General features: G+C 51.1%; 1 protein-coding gene across 5 annotated transcripts in view; it reads left to right on the top strand.

Annotated features, from left to right (window-relative positions):
* The window catches only part of LOC116641125 (N-acetyllactosaminide alpha-1,3-galactosyltransferase), a 54,049-nt gene that overhangs the window by 20,665 nt on the left and 17,469 nt on the right, over positions 1–15,915 (top strand). For 3 of the 5 annotated variants that reach the window (XM_032418621.1, XM_032418616.1, XM_032418618.1), the window contains exons 2-3: positions 6,909–7,028; positions 13,243–13,331. In XM_032418621.1, coding sequence (XP_032274512.1) covers positions 13,252–13,331 — 80 coding nt within the window. In that variant the 5' untranslated portion in view covers positions 6,909–7,028; positions 13,243–13,251. The remainder of the gene's footprint in view (positions 1–6,908; positions 7,029–13,242; positions 13,332–15,915) is intronic. The other 2 variants (XM_032418619.1, XM_032418620.1) reach the window with 1 other exon arrangement.

Raw genomic sequence — 15,915 nt, 5'->3', positions numbered from 1 at the left:
TGGGAGGATTTGAAAATGCCCCATCCAAAGGATGGGCTGGTTGTTTTTAGGACACGGGAACATGCGGACTTATTGGGAACACAGAGCAGGTGATGCTGGAGCCTGTGAGGTGGAGAGTTCTGGAACAATCATTATTAGGAATTAAGTAGCTGCCATTGGGCACTTGTTCCAACATCAGGCCCTGTGCCAAGCACTTTATGTGCACCCTCTCATTCACCATGGTTGAAGAGAAAGGCGTTGTTACTCTCATTTTACAGAGGAGAGAAACCAAGTGTCAGGAAGCTCACGTGATTTGCCCAAGGTCACACATTTCATCAATGCCAGACCTGTGTGACTCCAAGCCAGGCTGTAAGCTCTGGGACTTACTGCCATGCTGTCCTGCCACTGAGATGTGGCAGAACAGTGCTTGTCCCTCAGACACCTGTGCTGATCATGCCAGGTCCTTTTTCCTGAGTACCTGCAAGGGACTGGGAGCTTTACAGATGTTATTGTTCATCCTTTCAACAGCTCAAGGAATAAGAAATTATCATCCCTGCTTTATGGATGAGTAAACTGAGGCTCACAGAGTGTGGAGTGACTTAGTTACCCAGGGTTGGAACAGCAAAAAAGTAGGTGGGCCTGGGATTTGAATCCAGGCCTGTCTCATTCCAAGAACAGGAGAAGAATTAAAGCCATCTCCATTGTGATCTCAATTAAGAGGTGTTTTGTTTTGTTTTTTTAACTTACGGCTAGGATTCCTGGAACCTCATCTTTAGAGATTAGTTCTTGGAAGTCAATTTGTTGTCAAGTTATTACAAGAGTCAATTTATTACAAGAGATGTAGGAAACCCTAGTGTGTGGGGGGGGAAACAAGACAACCTCAGGATGTTCCAGTAGAAATTTTTTTAGGAATATTTTATTTATTTATTTGAGAGAGAGAGAGGGAGAATGGGCATGAGAGAGAGAGAACCAGCAGAGGAGAGGCAGAGGGAGAGGGAGAAGCAGGCTCCCCACTGAGCGGGGAGCTGGACGTGGGACTCCATCCCAGGACCCTGGCATCATGACCTGAGCCAAAGGCAGATGCTTAACTGACTGAGCCACTCAGGTGCCCTTTTCCCAGTAAATTCTTAGCCTTTGAATACCTCCTAGCCTGCACAGAGGAAGCAGGGAGAGCAGAGATACGCCCAGCCAAGGTACTAAGGGGGACAGGTGGAGGTCAGCGGTGGAGCAGAAATGCATCTGGAGGGGCTGGGCTTGCACCACCTCTGAGCAGTTGTAGGAAAGACTCTGGACGCTGGAGAGGGGGGTCCTAAGGGACCCGCAGGTGGTAAACACAAGCCCTGGATTCTAGCTGGAAAGGATCTTGAAGAGGACGTCATTCAACTCCCTTTATTTTATGGAACCGTTTCTACATAGAGTAACCCTATGATTAACCCTCCAGACTGGCACACCTTTGAAAGTGAAAGAGGGCTCTAGGACATAACCTGTTAACTGCCTCACAACACACGTAAACCAGAACTGACCTAGGGAAAGCAGTTTGTACGGTCACCCTGATTTTATGGGGCCTTTCTGACTGACGACACCAGGCAAAGGCAAAGACTATAGAAAGGCAAAGCACAAGTAATAGAGACAGGAGGGTGGTAAAAAATGAAGGCACAGGAGACAGACCCCAAGGGAGAGAGGAGTGCTGACTTCTGTCTGCCCGTGGGCGCGTGCACGGACGGCCCGGCTCTGTGCCAAGGCCAGCCTGGGTCGCCTGACGGCCGGAGCAGGAACTGACGTCCGTAAACAGCATTTGGCATTGGTAGGTGCACACATCCCTCTCACCGGACGTGGACTTGAAAAGTGCAGGCAGGGGTTCTGATTCAGGCTGTGTGTGGCCCCGTCCCAGCACAGTCCCCGGTACTGAGGAAATGCCCTCCATATGTGTATTGCTGGCATAAACACTGGTGGGCATGGCTTTGCTGAAGTATGTCAGGGAAGATGGTGTTTTGTTTGCAGAGGAAAGAGTCTGGGGCCCTGTCTCCGAGGAGCTTCATTGGGGAAGGCACAGCTCTGTGGACACAGAGAGCTTATTGGAGGTAGAGTGATCTTGTACGTGGACACGGAGAGCTTATTGGAGGTAGAGTGATCTTGTCCGTGTTACTTAACCTCTGAGCCTCGGTTCCCTGCCTGGGAAATGGAGAGCATCGTCTCTGATCAGAGTAAGGATCAAATGAAATGGCATATGTAAATGAATGGTAGCCTTTATCAATATTAATAATGTTCTAGGAAGCAGAGATCAGAAATCAGTTCCATACTGAAAAGATGTGCCTTAAACCATCAGAAAAGTCTAGAGGTGGGACGCCTGGGTGGCTCTGTCGGTTAAGTGTCTGCCTTCGGCTCAGGTCATGATCTCGGGGTCTTGGGATTGAGCCCAGTGTGGGGCTCCCTGCTCAGCGGGGAGCCTGCTTCTCCCTCTCCCTTTGCCCCTCTCCCCTTCTGCGCTCTCTCTCTCTCAAATAAATAAATAGAATCTTAAAAAAAGAGAGAAGAGTCTAGAAGTTCCCCATCACTAGAAGCCTTCAAGCAGAAGCTGTCTGGCGTGGATGCTGTAAATGGGTGAAAACCTTTGGGAGGTAGGTTGGTTAGCAAGACACTGGGAGCGTTGACAGAGGGACTTTAACTCCTGCGGATGGGAGTGACTTGTTTATTGCTCTCATGTCACCTGGCAGAGGTCAGCCAGCCAGGGGAACACACAGGGGCAACGAGGCTGGGACTGGGAGCCGCCGGCCCCTTGAGAGACAGGCTCTGCCTCTGGGAGGGAACACAGGACCCAGGCAGAGGCCAGCCTTCTCTCCCCATGTAAGGCTCCCTTGCTGGTTCCAGGGCCTCCCACCATGGCTGAGGGAGGAGAAGGCTGCTTAGAACTTGCCTCTCAGTGGTTCTGATTTCAGCCAGATAAAGCCTTGGATTAGGCACACCTGTTGGCTCTGTGCCCCCCCCCCCCCACTGCCCTTCCCCCAGCCAAAGGCTGGGGCCTCCCCTTCTGTCTCTGGTCTTGGGAGCCTTATCACGGCCTAGGGCTCTGAAAGCCCCAACGGCTCCTCTGCAGGGGTCTGCAGCCAGAGTCTGTGGCTGGGCTGGAGGGGTGCCGCGACCCCCCAGAGCTGGGACGCAGTGCAGAGCGGGAGACACTAGCCCAAGCTTTTCATCTGCCAGGTGGTGGAGGGTTGGGGGGAGCGTGAGAAACAGCCCCGCACATGCAGGGAGTTGCCTGCAGTGTGGGACGCCGAGCCAGGACCAGAACCTCTGTCTGCTGCCACACCTCCACGCCTGGCACTCCGTGCGATTCTCAGGACGGCAGCAACCTTGCCCAGGCACATGTGTGTGGCCTTCTCCTCTCTTGCAGCGGCCAGGGGGCCCCGAGGGGGCCAGATGAGAGCGTGGCCCCCAGCTGGGAATCCAGAGGGATCCAGAGGGCCTCACCGGACTCTGCTCAAAGCCCTCACACGGCTGTCTTGGCTGCACGGGGTCCTCCCCGGCTGTCGCGATTCCTTTAGTTCCTGGCTCCCCACCCCCTGCTGCCTCTTAGCGGTGCCCCCCTGGTTTCAGGGCGGTGCCTGTTAGGGACGCCCCACTTTGCCCTCTGTGCTTCTCTGCCTCAGCACCCAGCAGACCTGCCCGCTCTTGCCCGCATGCTGGCAACTCCCAAACTGGACTCCTCCGGGCCTCGCTCTCTCCAGGACGCCACTGCTGAGCTGGCTCCGGCAGGTTCTTTGAACTCAATGCATCTAGGACGGAACTCCCCAACTCCCCCCACTCCCAGCCCTTACACCGCATTCTTCAGTAGCAGCAATACTATTCCACTCTGCTACTTCACCCAGAAACCTGGGCACCAGCCCAGAGCAGAGCTTGCAAATGTCAGCGAGCGTCCGCATCACCGGACTCCTCGTGCAGACACTCACCCTGGGCCCACACTGGACACCGCAGGGTCCACACCTGGAGCAGCATGGACTACACTCATCTCTGCCTCGCTCCCTTCATCCCACTGCTCACTGCTAGTATGGCTCTTACTGTTATCATTGCCATCCATTTTTTAGAATAGTTAACATTTATCGAACGCGCAGGTGCCAAGCACCACGCTAGGCATGCGTTGTAGCCTATAAAGATGCACGGAACATCAGCTGATGTTTTACTTTGGTACAAGACGTATGAAAGTATCTGCCCATAGAGTTGACATTCTGGTAGAAGAAAGATATTTAAGAGATAAATAAGGGGGCGCTTGGGTGGCTCAGTCGGTTAAGCATCTGCCTTCAGCTCGGGTCATGATCCCAGGGTCCTGGGATCGAGCCCACATCAGGCTCCCTGCTCAGTGGGGAGTCCGCTTCGCTTCTCCTTATCCCTCGGCAGCTCCCCCTGCTTGTGCTCGCTCTCTCTCTCTGTCAAATAAATAAAATCTTAAAAAAAAAAAAAGATGAGGGACGCCTGGGTGGCTCAGTCGGTTGGGCGTCTGCCTTCGGCTCAGGTCATGATCCCAGGGTCCTGGGATCGAGTCCCGCGTCGGGCTCCCTGCTCCGCGGGGAGCCTGCTTCTCCCTCTGCCTCTGTCTCTCTCTCTGTCTCTCATGAATAAATAAATAAAATCTTTAAAAAAAAAAAAAAAAGATGAATAAGGAGCCTACAAAAAGAAAGTCATTCTAAATCTGGGAATTTCTCCCCAACGAGGTGACACTTAAGCAAAGTTGAAGGAGAATGTACTTCATGTAACCCAATTTGCTCTGTCACTCACAAGCAAGAATGTCTTCTGTGACTGCCCTAAACAAGTTTCCGATGAAACAAACACTGACAGCCCATAAACATTTGGTCTGTAGGGTTCTTTGTCACGGACACTTAGTCCTCACACTCTGCAGAGGTGATCAGGGTGGGATCTTGACCTTCATTTTTCCGTGCCAGATGTGGTCTTGGATGCAAGGCCAGGCCTTCCCACACCTGGGCTGCAGCCACCTTGGCCATAACTCTGAGGCCCTGCAGTCCTCTGCCTCGAGGTATGGCCAGCGGACAGGTACCGCACGCTGGCTGCTAGCTCAGAGATCCATGGGCGGCCAGGACTGGACGGACCCTGGTGACCACGAATGATGAGGTTAGGCAGCCTGGCTGGGCCCGGTCCAAGCTCTTCCCTGGATGGTCTTTGGCCTTCTTCGATCAGCACAGCTACACGGCCTGAGGCTCATTTGCTAGTTCTCAGTCTCTCAATTCAGGAGTGACCAGAAGTGTGTACTCCTTTGTTTTGAAGAGTGGTGCTTGGTATTGGGGCGGGGAACCCAAAAGAAAGAAAAAGTAGGGCCTGCCTATGGTCCTCTGGCCCTCAAGCCAGGGGCAGGGGAAGACCATGCCCAAGAGAAGGCAGCTTTCAAAAGAAAGTTTTCTGTTCACTCTTGTTCTTAAAACTTGCATGGAAAAGGCACATTCGAGACAAATTTTCACAAAGTGGACACATCTGCGTAACCGTTACCCAGCCTAAGAAGCAACGGGACCAGCCCCACGGGAACTCCTCTGGGCCCCTTCTGAGTCTCAGCCACCCCCATCCTAACTTCTAGCACCACAGATTGGTTTTGCTTGTTTTGGAACTTTAAATAAACGGACTCACCCAGGGCTTCTTTCTCTCGGCATTACGTGTGCGAGAGTCATCCTGTTGATAGCTGGCTCAGTCTCGTTGTTGTGTGTGGAAGCGCACACTCTAGCACAGGACTGAGCTGCTCTGAGGATGGGCTTTGGGGTTGTTTCCAGTTTTTGCTTTGCTATGAACGTTCCGGTCTGTGTTTCTTGGTGAACTTACGGGCATTTTCTTTTGCGTCCAGATCTAGAGCACGATGACTGGGTTGCAAGGCACACCTTTGCTCAGCTTTCCTAGATTTAAGCGCGTTGTCGGGACTTCCAGACCCAAAACACTGTAGCCAACCAGCTCGTGCCCCCAGAGGAGGGGGTGTGAAATTTTGTTCAGAACAGCAGTAAGAGGCTGGATTAGGCATCCCCTGACGGGGCTCCTGGACTTTGGTCCCCTCTCCCAAGTCTGGGGTTTCCAGAATGTCCTCCCAGGAGGCATGTGGGACCCCTCGGGAGGGCTGGAACCAGGGTGGGGGAGGTTCCGGGGGGGCTTTGAGCTTCATTTCCCTGCCTCAGCCAAAGCACTCTGTGTGCTCAGTTTTGTATGGTGGAGTTCTGAGAATGACTTCCTGTGGGTTTTTTTTTTTTTAATAAAAGTTTTAGCTGTTTCAACGTTTGAAAATCCACTGCTCTAAGGTCCTTTCCAGCTGGAAAATTCTATTTTAGGAGCAAGAGGTGGGTGTGGGAAGGGTTAAGCATTATTCAGCCAAAGAGCAGGGTTGGGCCTCAGTGACCTTTTAAAGTTCTTATAGCTCAGTTTTTGATGCGGGAGATCTCATAACATTCTATAAAAATAGCGTTCAAACAAAACAACTTCCGAAGTTCAAAAGATGTGGAGGAGAGGCTTAACCTTGGGGGCCGTCTAGGTAGCATTTCGACAGAAGTCTTGAGGACTCCCCTTCGCCCACCCACCCCTGCATTTTTTTTTTTTTTTAACCTCTCCATTGGCTGTTCCTTATAGTAGTCACTGGGGGACGTTTGGTCTCAGAACAGTTCCCATTTTTGCCAAGGAGTGGGTGACATGGGTGGCCTGTGGGTCCCTCTCAAGGGTGGTGGTCTTCTCTCCTCCAACACCAGGCCTAGTTTGGGCCTGTAGTTCCGCTGGGTGAGGGAGGCCTGGCCACTCGTGGGCCCAAAGAGAAACATCTCTGCCTTGGCATGTAGCTCTGAGTCAAGGCCTGATAAACAGCGCATTTCCCCAGGCCAGCAAGGAACAAAGCCCCTGGCTGCTGTGGGATCTGTCTACCCCCCTCTTCCTGAAACAGCTGTTTATTCTTTTGACAGGAGTTGGAAGGCAGCAGGCACCTTCCCTTCCTCCCAGCCCTGCCTCCTTCTGCAGAGCGGAGCTCAGTAGAACTTTGTTGTTTTGCCTTTTACTCTGCGGGGAGAGAAGCAGACGATGAGGTATGTGAAATGTTGAAATGAAGGACTTCTGCCTTGTCGGGGTCACCAGGGGAGTTGCGAGCAGGCTTCAGCATGGACCCACCTGGGGGAGGAAACTCGCTCTCCCCTTAGCCTCTTGCTGGTGCCCCCAGTAGTCCCGGAAGAAGACGAAGTCCTTCTCTCCCGGCTCTAGAAGCAGGAGCCGGTGGGATGCTGGCTCAGGGACTTCACTGTAACTTCTGCTTTCTTTTGCTGCCCCTGGCAGGACCTCACGGGGGCTGCGGCCGGCGTGGCTGCGGCCTGGGCTTTTCTCTCTAGTGGAGGCCGGAGGGCGGGGGCTGGTGTCGTGGGTGGACCCAGAGCCCTCCCAGGGCAGTGCAGACACTCCATTTACCGTATTTCTCTCGGGAGACCCCTGGGCCGGGCGGCAAGGAAAAGCTGGCTGGATCCAGGCTTTAGAGTTCCTCAAGGGGATTCAGGAGAAGGCACCACGAGAGGGACTTCGGAGAACAGGTTGTTCCGTTTGTGAGGGCTGGAGCGACAATTAGTCGTGTGTTTAGTCTGAGACCTGACTCTTCCTTTCCTCTGAGCCTCATAATGGAAAACATCACTGGAAACAGCCTTCCCTATGCTTTTTTTTTTTTTTTTTTTTTTACCCCCACAGATTGTCCCATGTTTCTTCCAATGGGGAGCGTTTCCCTGGAGCACCCCCCATTGCAGCGGGGTTTTCGGATCAAGTGGTTCTCCCCTCCTCACCGCCCCCACTCCGGGCACCATCCTCTTCCGAGAGCTGGGCCTGGGAGGCAGAGGGTCTCCTTTTCACACTCCCCCTCTGGGTGAGCGCGGTGACCTCAGTCTGTGTTCAGGCTGTTTCCTCAGCTAGGGGTGAACGAGGTGGAGTGGGTGAGGAAGGCCCCACCGGGCACATGGGGGAGGCGCCTGGAAATGGAGCCAGTGCTCACCAGCTGGTCCAAGGAGAAGCCAGCGCCATCAGTGAGTCCGGCCTGTGAGTGGCCGGCTCCGGGTCAGTTGTGACCCAAGTGATTATCATGTGATAATCAAGAGAGACAAAATGAGCAGATGTGTCAGAGAGCCCCAGGTGGTTAGTCTGTGGATAAGCCTTCCGGCTTATAGAGGAAAGAGTGGTTAAAAGGGTGGACACTGGAGCCCAACTCCCTGGACCTGAAGCCCATCTCCACCGCTTTATGCTATGTGACAATGGGCAAGTTACTTAACCTTTCTGAGCCTCCATTTTCCTATCTTTAAAACGAGGATGGGGGCGCCTGGGTGGCTCAGTCTGTTAGGCGGCTGCCTTCGGCTTGGGTCATGATCCTGGGGTCTTGGGATCGAGCCCCGCGTCTGGCTCCCTGCTCGGCGGAGAGCCTGTTTCTCCCTCTCCATCTGCCTGCCACTCTGCCTACTTGTGCTGTCTCTCTCTCTCTCTCTGTCAAATAAATAAATAAAATCTTAAAAAAAAAAAAAGGATGATGCTAGAGTGACTTCACAGGGTCATTGTGAGACGGAGCTGAGAGACTACTGGTAAGGCATTTGGCCCAGGGCCTGGCCTAGTTCAGTTGGGGAGCATCCAAGTGTTGAAGGGCCTGGAGCTTATTCCATTTTCAGAGCCCTCTTCAAGGAAAAGAACACAGAGTTGTCAATACTATATTAGCATGGAAGTGAAGGTTAGAATACGAGAAGAGAGAACGTAGCAAATAACACTGACAAATATTTCAAATACGACTAAATCCAGGAAACAACATCATAATAAAACGATGTGAAAATCATATAAAGACGGTTAGTCTGACTTAGTTGCCTAATGCATCTGTCATACTCTGCATGGTCTTGGATTACCTCTTTATCTGACAACGATTTTGCAGTATCATTTTCGATAGAGACAAAGAATGAATCCATTTGGCCTCGGGCGCGGTTAACCAACATTGCTTTTTGTTAAGGAGCGTTTAGAAATGTTTCTTCCAGCTTCACAGCTTAGTATTGGTGGTGCCACATCTGTAAATCTCTTGGCTGTTTCCCCCTCAGAGGACCCAGCTCTTTGACCCTGGAGCGGTTAGGGGTGGGTTACGAGGTGGCTCTGAAGCTTGGATCACCATGACCCCTGAGCAGGGTGCAGAGCAGCATCTGGGTCAAGTCCTTCCCCTTGGGACCCAAGTGGGAGGCTCCTGGGTGCTCAACCAGGTCCACCTGGGGCAGGTTGTTACTGGGACCCAGGTTGGTGTGCAGGGAGTGGGGTCATTCCCTGGGCCCCACCTGCAGCCCCAGGACAGCCCTCAAGGCTGGAATGATCCCCCTCCAGACAGGGGCAGCACTCCTTGCCTCAGGAAACATATGGGCCTTCCTGACCCACTCCCCACCCTAATGATCAGGCCCTAGCTTGCAAGGGGGACTAGTTTCATTAGCTTCTGGGTAAGTCAGCCTCTGCACTCAATGCATGCTGGTTGGTGCTCCCACCTCTCAATGCAGGTTGGTTGGTGCTCCCACCGCTCAATGCAGGCTGGTTGGTGCTCCCGCCATTCTGTCGTCACGTCAAAGAATCCCCGTGGGCCATGGCAGCAGGAGCTCCCCGTGTGTCTAAGTGAGCTGCCCTCGTAGAATGAGGCTTCTATCCCTCTGCTTGATTTCTCTTCCAAGTCCTGGGTCCATCAGGAAAGACGGTCGTGGAAAGTTAGGTCCACAGAACTTGCTTCACAGACGGGGAGACTGAGGCCAGAGAAACTCGTGACCCTGGTTTACAAATCCGGCTTTGTGTGGGAGCTGGGGCCCACCTGGAGGTCTGCGACACACAGGAACCTCACCTTCCTCGCCTGCCCACCGTGAGCACCGGGCAGTGGGGGCAAATGTGCTGAGTAGCTGGGTCCTGAGCTGGGGGCAGTGGGGGGTGGGGAGCTGTCATACGGTCGCCAATTAGGGTGCGGGGTGGGTTCACCCAGACTCTTCTGTGTGGTGCAACCCAAGAGGACCCAGACTCCTTTCTCAGATAAAGTCACAGCCCTACTTCAGAGCCACAGATTTCAGAAACTGGCCTGTGAAACAGCATCATCATCATGATGGCTGCCATCTGTGGAGCATTTGCTGACCCCCAGGCACAATGTGCTTCATAGACTCCATCTCCTTCAGTCCTTCCTCAAGAACCCTGGAGGGGGATGTTTAGCTCCATTCTGTACGTGTGAATAGAGGCTCTGAGTACTTGCTCAAGGCGTGTGTCCAGGAGCGCTGACTCCAGAGTCTTCGTGCTGGTCTAGTTTCCACCCGGAATGCTGGGTCTAAACATTACTGTGGAGGATGTGGAGGACCAAAGAGGGTTTTGCCCAAGGTCATGAACACCCAGTTGGTTCCTGTGCCCTCCCCTGCCCCCTCCCCTGCATTGTTTTCGTTTGCAACACTTATCACTACCTGACCTGTAGCCTTTTTGAGTCTCTTGATTGAGTGCAATAGTCCAGAAGTGACGAAGGCTAGCGGGGGTCAGCCTCTCGGGGAGGATGCGGCTGGGTTCCCTGGGTTTGGGGGAGGAATCAGAGGCAGAGAGGAGGTTCTTTAGCCTGGGGGAAGGTCTGTTTCCCTCTGCCTGATTCCTCCTGAGATAATGGCTTTTCCAGAGCCTGAGTGCTGTTACTCAGCTGAGACGTTCACCTTTTCCCCTGACACAAGATGGAGAAAACACGGTCCACCAGAATTCCTTCCAGAGAGGAGTTCAGTTTGGAAGGAATACTTTGACTTAGCCCCAGTGGGGTGGAACTCCAGAGATTCTCCGAAGGGTGTGTGTGTGTGTGTGTGTGTGTGTGTTGTTCTGTGTGGGACAGGATGGGGGTGCGTAGGGAAGAATTAATTTATGGGCCACACGGAGAAATCCGTCTGACACTTCACATGGGAACCATTGCGAGGGCCGTGCTCTACGAGGAGGCCGCGCATGGGGTTGGACGGTTTCAGGGGAAAAATCACAAGTGTGACAAGAGGGCCTGGGAGATGGTGGCGGGGATTCGGTGGAACCGGGCCTGGCCGAATCTTTCGAAGGGTGGTGCCCAGGGGACCCGGAGTCACGCTCCCCCACGTGAGATAGGGCAGCAGTTTTCAGCAGGGCCCAGTTCTGTGCTCTACCCCTTAAAGGAAGGAATTCAGAAGCAATCCCACATTTCCTTCTTGGTGGGGAAGAGAGCCAACCACCAATTTTCAGAATTATCCAGTTTTGAAAATTCTGAGACAGAAACCTAAAAGAAGGACTCGTAGACCACGTCGACTGCCAAATGCCTCATTTTGGTGCAGAGAGAAAAATGAACGTGTCTTAAAAGATCAATTGGCCACCCTGCCAAGCCTTCCTTGCCCCGGGGACTTGGATCCCAGATTCCAGGAGGCGCGGACACATCCAGTTCTAGTGCCTCACAGAAGGACCCAGTATTGGCTCCCTGGAGCAGCTTCTGGTTGCCAGTCTCCAGCAAGAGGGACGACTGGCCATTATCAGGTTCAAGCCGTCTATGAAGCCTAGAAAGCAACGGGCTTCCAGAGTTGCCTCTGATGCTGGTTTCTGGAATTAAAAAAGTATACACATATTTGGAGAGGCGATGGGGAGGTGTGTCTGATTTGGGCTTCTGCCAGGTGTGTCAGTGATCCTTCTCCACCCTGAGAGTTTGGGTGTCACTGGAAAACAATTTGTGTGGGATCCTCAGCAGGTGGAGCTGGTGGAGCTCTGGATGCTCGTGGCCGTGTTGTCCCCTCCTCCACACACACAGGGTGTTGGTAGCGGGGCCCCGGGCTTGGGCTCGATCAGAGAAAGCCCACTTGCATCCCACTTCCGAGGAGCTCTCCATCAGGCTTTGGCAGGGAACAGATGGAGAAACCTTGAGAGTCCCTAATTTGCATTTATTTGCACTTCATTGTTTAACAACACAGTCTTATTCTTTTTCTTCACATTTGTTTCGAGCACTTGCTGGTAAGTACCGGGCATGGTGCTGTCTCATTGGGGCCCCCCCATGGCGCATTTTATGAACTAGCATTTTGGGGGAGCATTTATACAGTGCCAGGCACAATGAGAAGCATTTTGTGGACACCGTCTCTTGTCATCACCATTTTCATCCGCATTTTAAAGATGAGGAAACCAATTCAATTAGAGATCCACAATCCCTTTTGTGAAACCCTAACGCCAGATATGTTGAAATTCAGAATTTTGGGGTGTGGATAACAGATCACGTATCAGGCAACGCCCCAGTTCAGCAGCGTCGCTTAATAAAATACTTCAGTGTTGATGCAAAGAAACGTTTAAACAGTCTCACTAAGTGGGATAAAGATTATGGAGAGCCTCCTCTCAGGGCCCTGAGGCCAATGGAATTATAAAAAGACTTTTGGTTCTCAGAGGTTTTCGGAGCTGTGCATGAGGACCCGAGGACCTGCCCCAAGGTCAGGGCTCCCCAGCTCCGTGTGCGTCCACGCTGGCCCCCAGATCCACACTTCTCTGGGAGTGAAAACATCTCATCATTATGAGAGGCGGCCACAGTCCCCATCTAGATCTTTTTGCTCCCAAATGTAGGACTTTTCTTGTACTTCTCATCCTTTTGCATCCTGTCTTCATCCCTTGGGAAGCTCTTGTCACCTCCCCAGTGAGAGGCCTTCCCTGACCACTCGAATTAAAGTACTTCCTAACCTGTTATTCCCCATCCAGCACCCTGTTCCTCTTCAAACCACAACTCATGCAGCAATCAAGACATATTTATGTGTGCCGACTAATTGATTGATTGATTGCCTGTGGGCGTGGTGGGAAAAGGCTAGGTGAGGCTGAGAAGTGGGTGAGCCTAGACTTTAAGGGACCAGGGTCATCTTCCCCTTTGAGGATGGGACGTGTGGTCATATATCAAAGGCAGCAGAGCTGGGGAAGGGATGGTTCCGAACCCACAATCTGAGTTGGAAGGCAGCTGAAGCCCGTGGGAATCATTTATAGCTACGCCCTCACCCACCCAAGTCCATGGGGGACCCTGTGGTCGGTGAATACATTTCCCCTCTGAGCGCCAAAGTGGCCTTAGCATCCTTCCCCACCGGGGAGGCGGGTCAATTCATTAAGTTAGCCTAATTTGCTATTGCAAGCCTGCTCAATTTAAGGTAGAACACGCTCCTTAGCTCTAGTTAAATATTTATAAACGTTTCCCCTTAGAGGGTGGAAGCCTTGCTTAGAAACCATATCTCAGCTTGAATTTATTTAATCTATTTTTTCCTTTCTCCTTTTTTGTTTCCCCAGGAGAAAATAATGAATGTCAAAGGAAAAGTGATTCTGTCAATGCTGGTTGTCTCCACTGTAATTGTTGTGTTTTGGGAATATATCCACAGGTAATTGGGGAGCGCGGTGTCCACCTTTGACTTGAATCTCCTAGTTATCGGCCAAGTCACTAGGTTGAAGTTGAAATTGAGATTAACTGAAACAATGAAGAGGAGATTCCACCCTTCCCGTGTCTCTGAGCCCTGGACTATATTTAAAATCATTAGATCTCCAAGTACCTTCTGGCTAAATTATCTTCCTTCCTGCTACGTTCCTAATGTTCTGATTTTTATAACCTTTCCGTTCTGGCTAGGCTATATCCAGAAACAGCGAGGCCATATTAAACCCAAAATGTGACTTTAGATGATTTGTATGATGAGCTCTGAGAATTACCTTAAGAGATTTCAGACAGGAATTCCATGAGAATTCCACTCTGAATTTTGCAATTCTAAAATACTTTCAGGGTTTAAAGGAGCAACTCACAGTTGTTGACTTTTGCTGTAAAATCCACTCCGAGTGGCTGGTGATTCATTTGTGCCTGGCTACAATGCTTGGGGGTGTTTTGTTTTGTTTTGCTTTTTAACTCTGGAAAGCAAAATGAATTAAACATTCCTGGGATTTCAGATTCATCCGTGGATTCACCGCAAATATATGTGTTTCTGTGCTTTGGGAAAAGACAGTGTCTCAGAGGTTCCAGCTGGAGAGACTCCTGACAGAAAGAAGTCTCTGCAAACAGCTACAAAAATTCAGGATGCCTTTGACTTAAGAGGCACTGGGACAGCTCAGCCTTGATCCAAAAAGTCCACGATACAGCTCTGGGCAGGAAGAGCTGTCTGGGCACCACTACTATTTTCATGGTGGAGTGCTTTAGTAGCCCCCAAGTTAAAGACGACAGCCTGGATTAACATTTGAATTCTTTCAATTCTTAAATTCTAAGATTTGATGAGCCAGCAGGACCATCTTGGCTACTAAACAAGGTCCTGTGCCTTTAAGTACATCTGTAGGAGGAGGACTCCCCAGAATATGGGAGCTATTATTCCCCGGAGTACAGCATAGATCTAACGGCTTCTGGACCATTATTCTGTTTCATTCTGAACAACTCATTTTCACAAAATCAAGACAAGCTAGAGTGTGATCAAATTCAAGGGGTCTACACCCATGGCTTTCGAATTGAGGAAACTGGGGGTACTTAGTCCTAAGATGAGAGGATTCAGAGTTGAGTGCAGGGAGCCTGGCATCCCTTGGGTACTCGAGGGTAGAGGAAAGTCTGGAATCTGGAGCTAGGCTGTCTGGAACTGGTCCTCTGCCACCACTTACCTCCTCTGTGACTTTGGGCAAGTTACTCAGTGACTGTGTTCCTCAGTTTCCCTCTCGCAGTGACTGTGTTCCTCAGTTTCCCTCTCATTAAAAATGGGTGATAATAGTACCTGTTTCATAGGTACGTTGTGGGGAGGATTAAATAAGTTACTGTATATAAAACATTAGGGCAATGCCTGGGACTTAATAAGCACTCGCTAACTGCTAACTGCCATCATCATCATCATCATCTGCTCCAGAGGGCAGAATAGGACAGGGGGTTTTGACAAATAGAAGGAAGAGCTTTAGCAGTTGGAAGACACCCAACAGAAGAACCAGCACTCCTTCAGGTCCCTGCCCTGAGTTGAGATGCTTGTGCAGATAACCCGCAAGCTCTGAATGCTTGATTGTTTAAGCTTGCTGCTTTGAATCTGAGCCAGAGTTGTACTTCCATAATTTGGGGCGGTTCGCAAAATTAAAATATGGGAGCCAAAAGCCCAAGTGTGCATTTTGGCACCGACCTTCCCTAAAGAGGGTTATTTTGCAGTGCTGGGCACTCTCTGAACAGTAACTGGAGCAGGTCCTGGCTGCTCCTTGGGGCCATGGTTTGGCACCCAGACTCCGGGCACATCATTCTTCAATGTGAGGAATCTATTGAATGTCTGCAAGAGGCGTATAAGGCAGCAGATCCTTTGCCACCTCGTGAATTGGCCACGTGATGGCTTGAGGTGAGCTGAGGGCACTAACCTGAGACAGGTGGGCAGGCCTGAGCTTAAAAAGGATTTTAAAATAACTAAATGGAACACATCAAATGATTAGGAATACAACGTGAGCCAAGGAGAACTCCTACCCTCAAGGGGTTATGATCTAGATGAAGCAGGAAGACGTGCATATAAATAACCAATGCTAGAAGTAGAGAAAGAATATCAGGGTAGAGAAAAGGAACTGGCAGAGTTAAGGAGGCTGAGGTTATGTTTGGCTTGGAGAGGGATCTGTTTTTTGCATTGATTTGCAGCTGTTTACTGAGCACCTACTATGTGCCGGGCACTGTGCTAGGATTGTATCAAGAAAGGCACAGAAGAGAGGACATTTGAGCTGTGTCTTGAAGGACGAGTATGTGTGAAATGTCATACACTGCAGAGTGGGTATCCCTGGGACTGCTGAGATGTGGAAGGATTCTGAGAGAGGAGGGTGAGGAGGGGAAGAAGGAGAGGTTAGTAAAGAGGTAACAAGGTAGCAAAGCTGAATTTAGAAATTGGTGTCCTAAATAAGTCAAACAGAGAAAGACATGTATCATATGACCTCACTGATATGAGGAATTCTTAATCTCAGGAAACAAACTGAGGGTTGCTGGAGTGG

Source organism: Phoca vitulina, unplaced genomic scaffold (assembly GCF_004348235.1).
Source record: "Phoca vitulina isolate PV1807 unplaced genomic scaffold, GSC_HSeal_1.0 scaffold21, whole genome shotgun sequence".
In the NCBI taxonomy this organism is placed as follows: Eukaryota; Metazoa; Chordata; class Mammalia; order Carnivora; family Phocidae; genus Phoca; species Phoca vitulina.
This window is presented reverse-complemented; position numbering and strand designations above follow the sequence as displayed.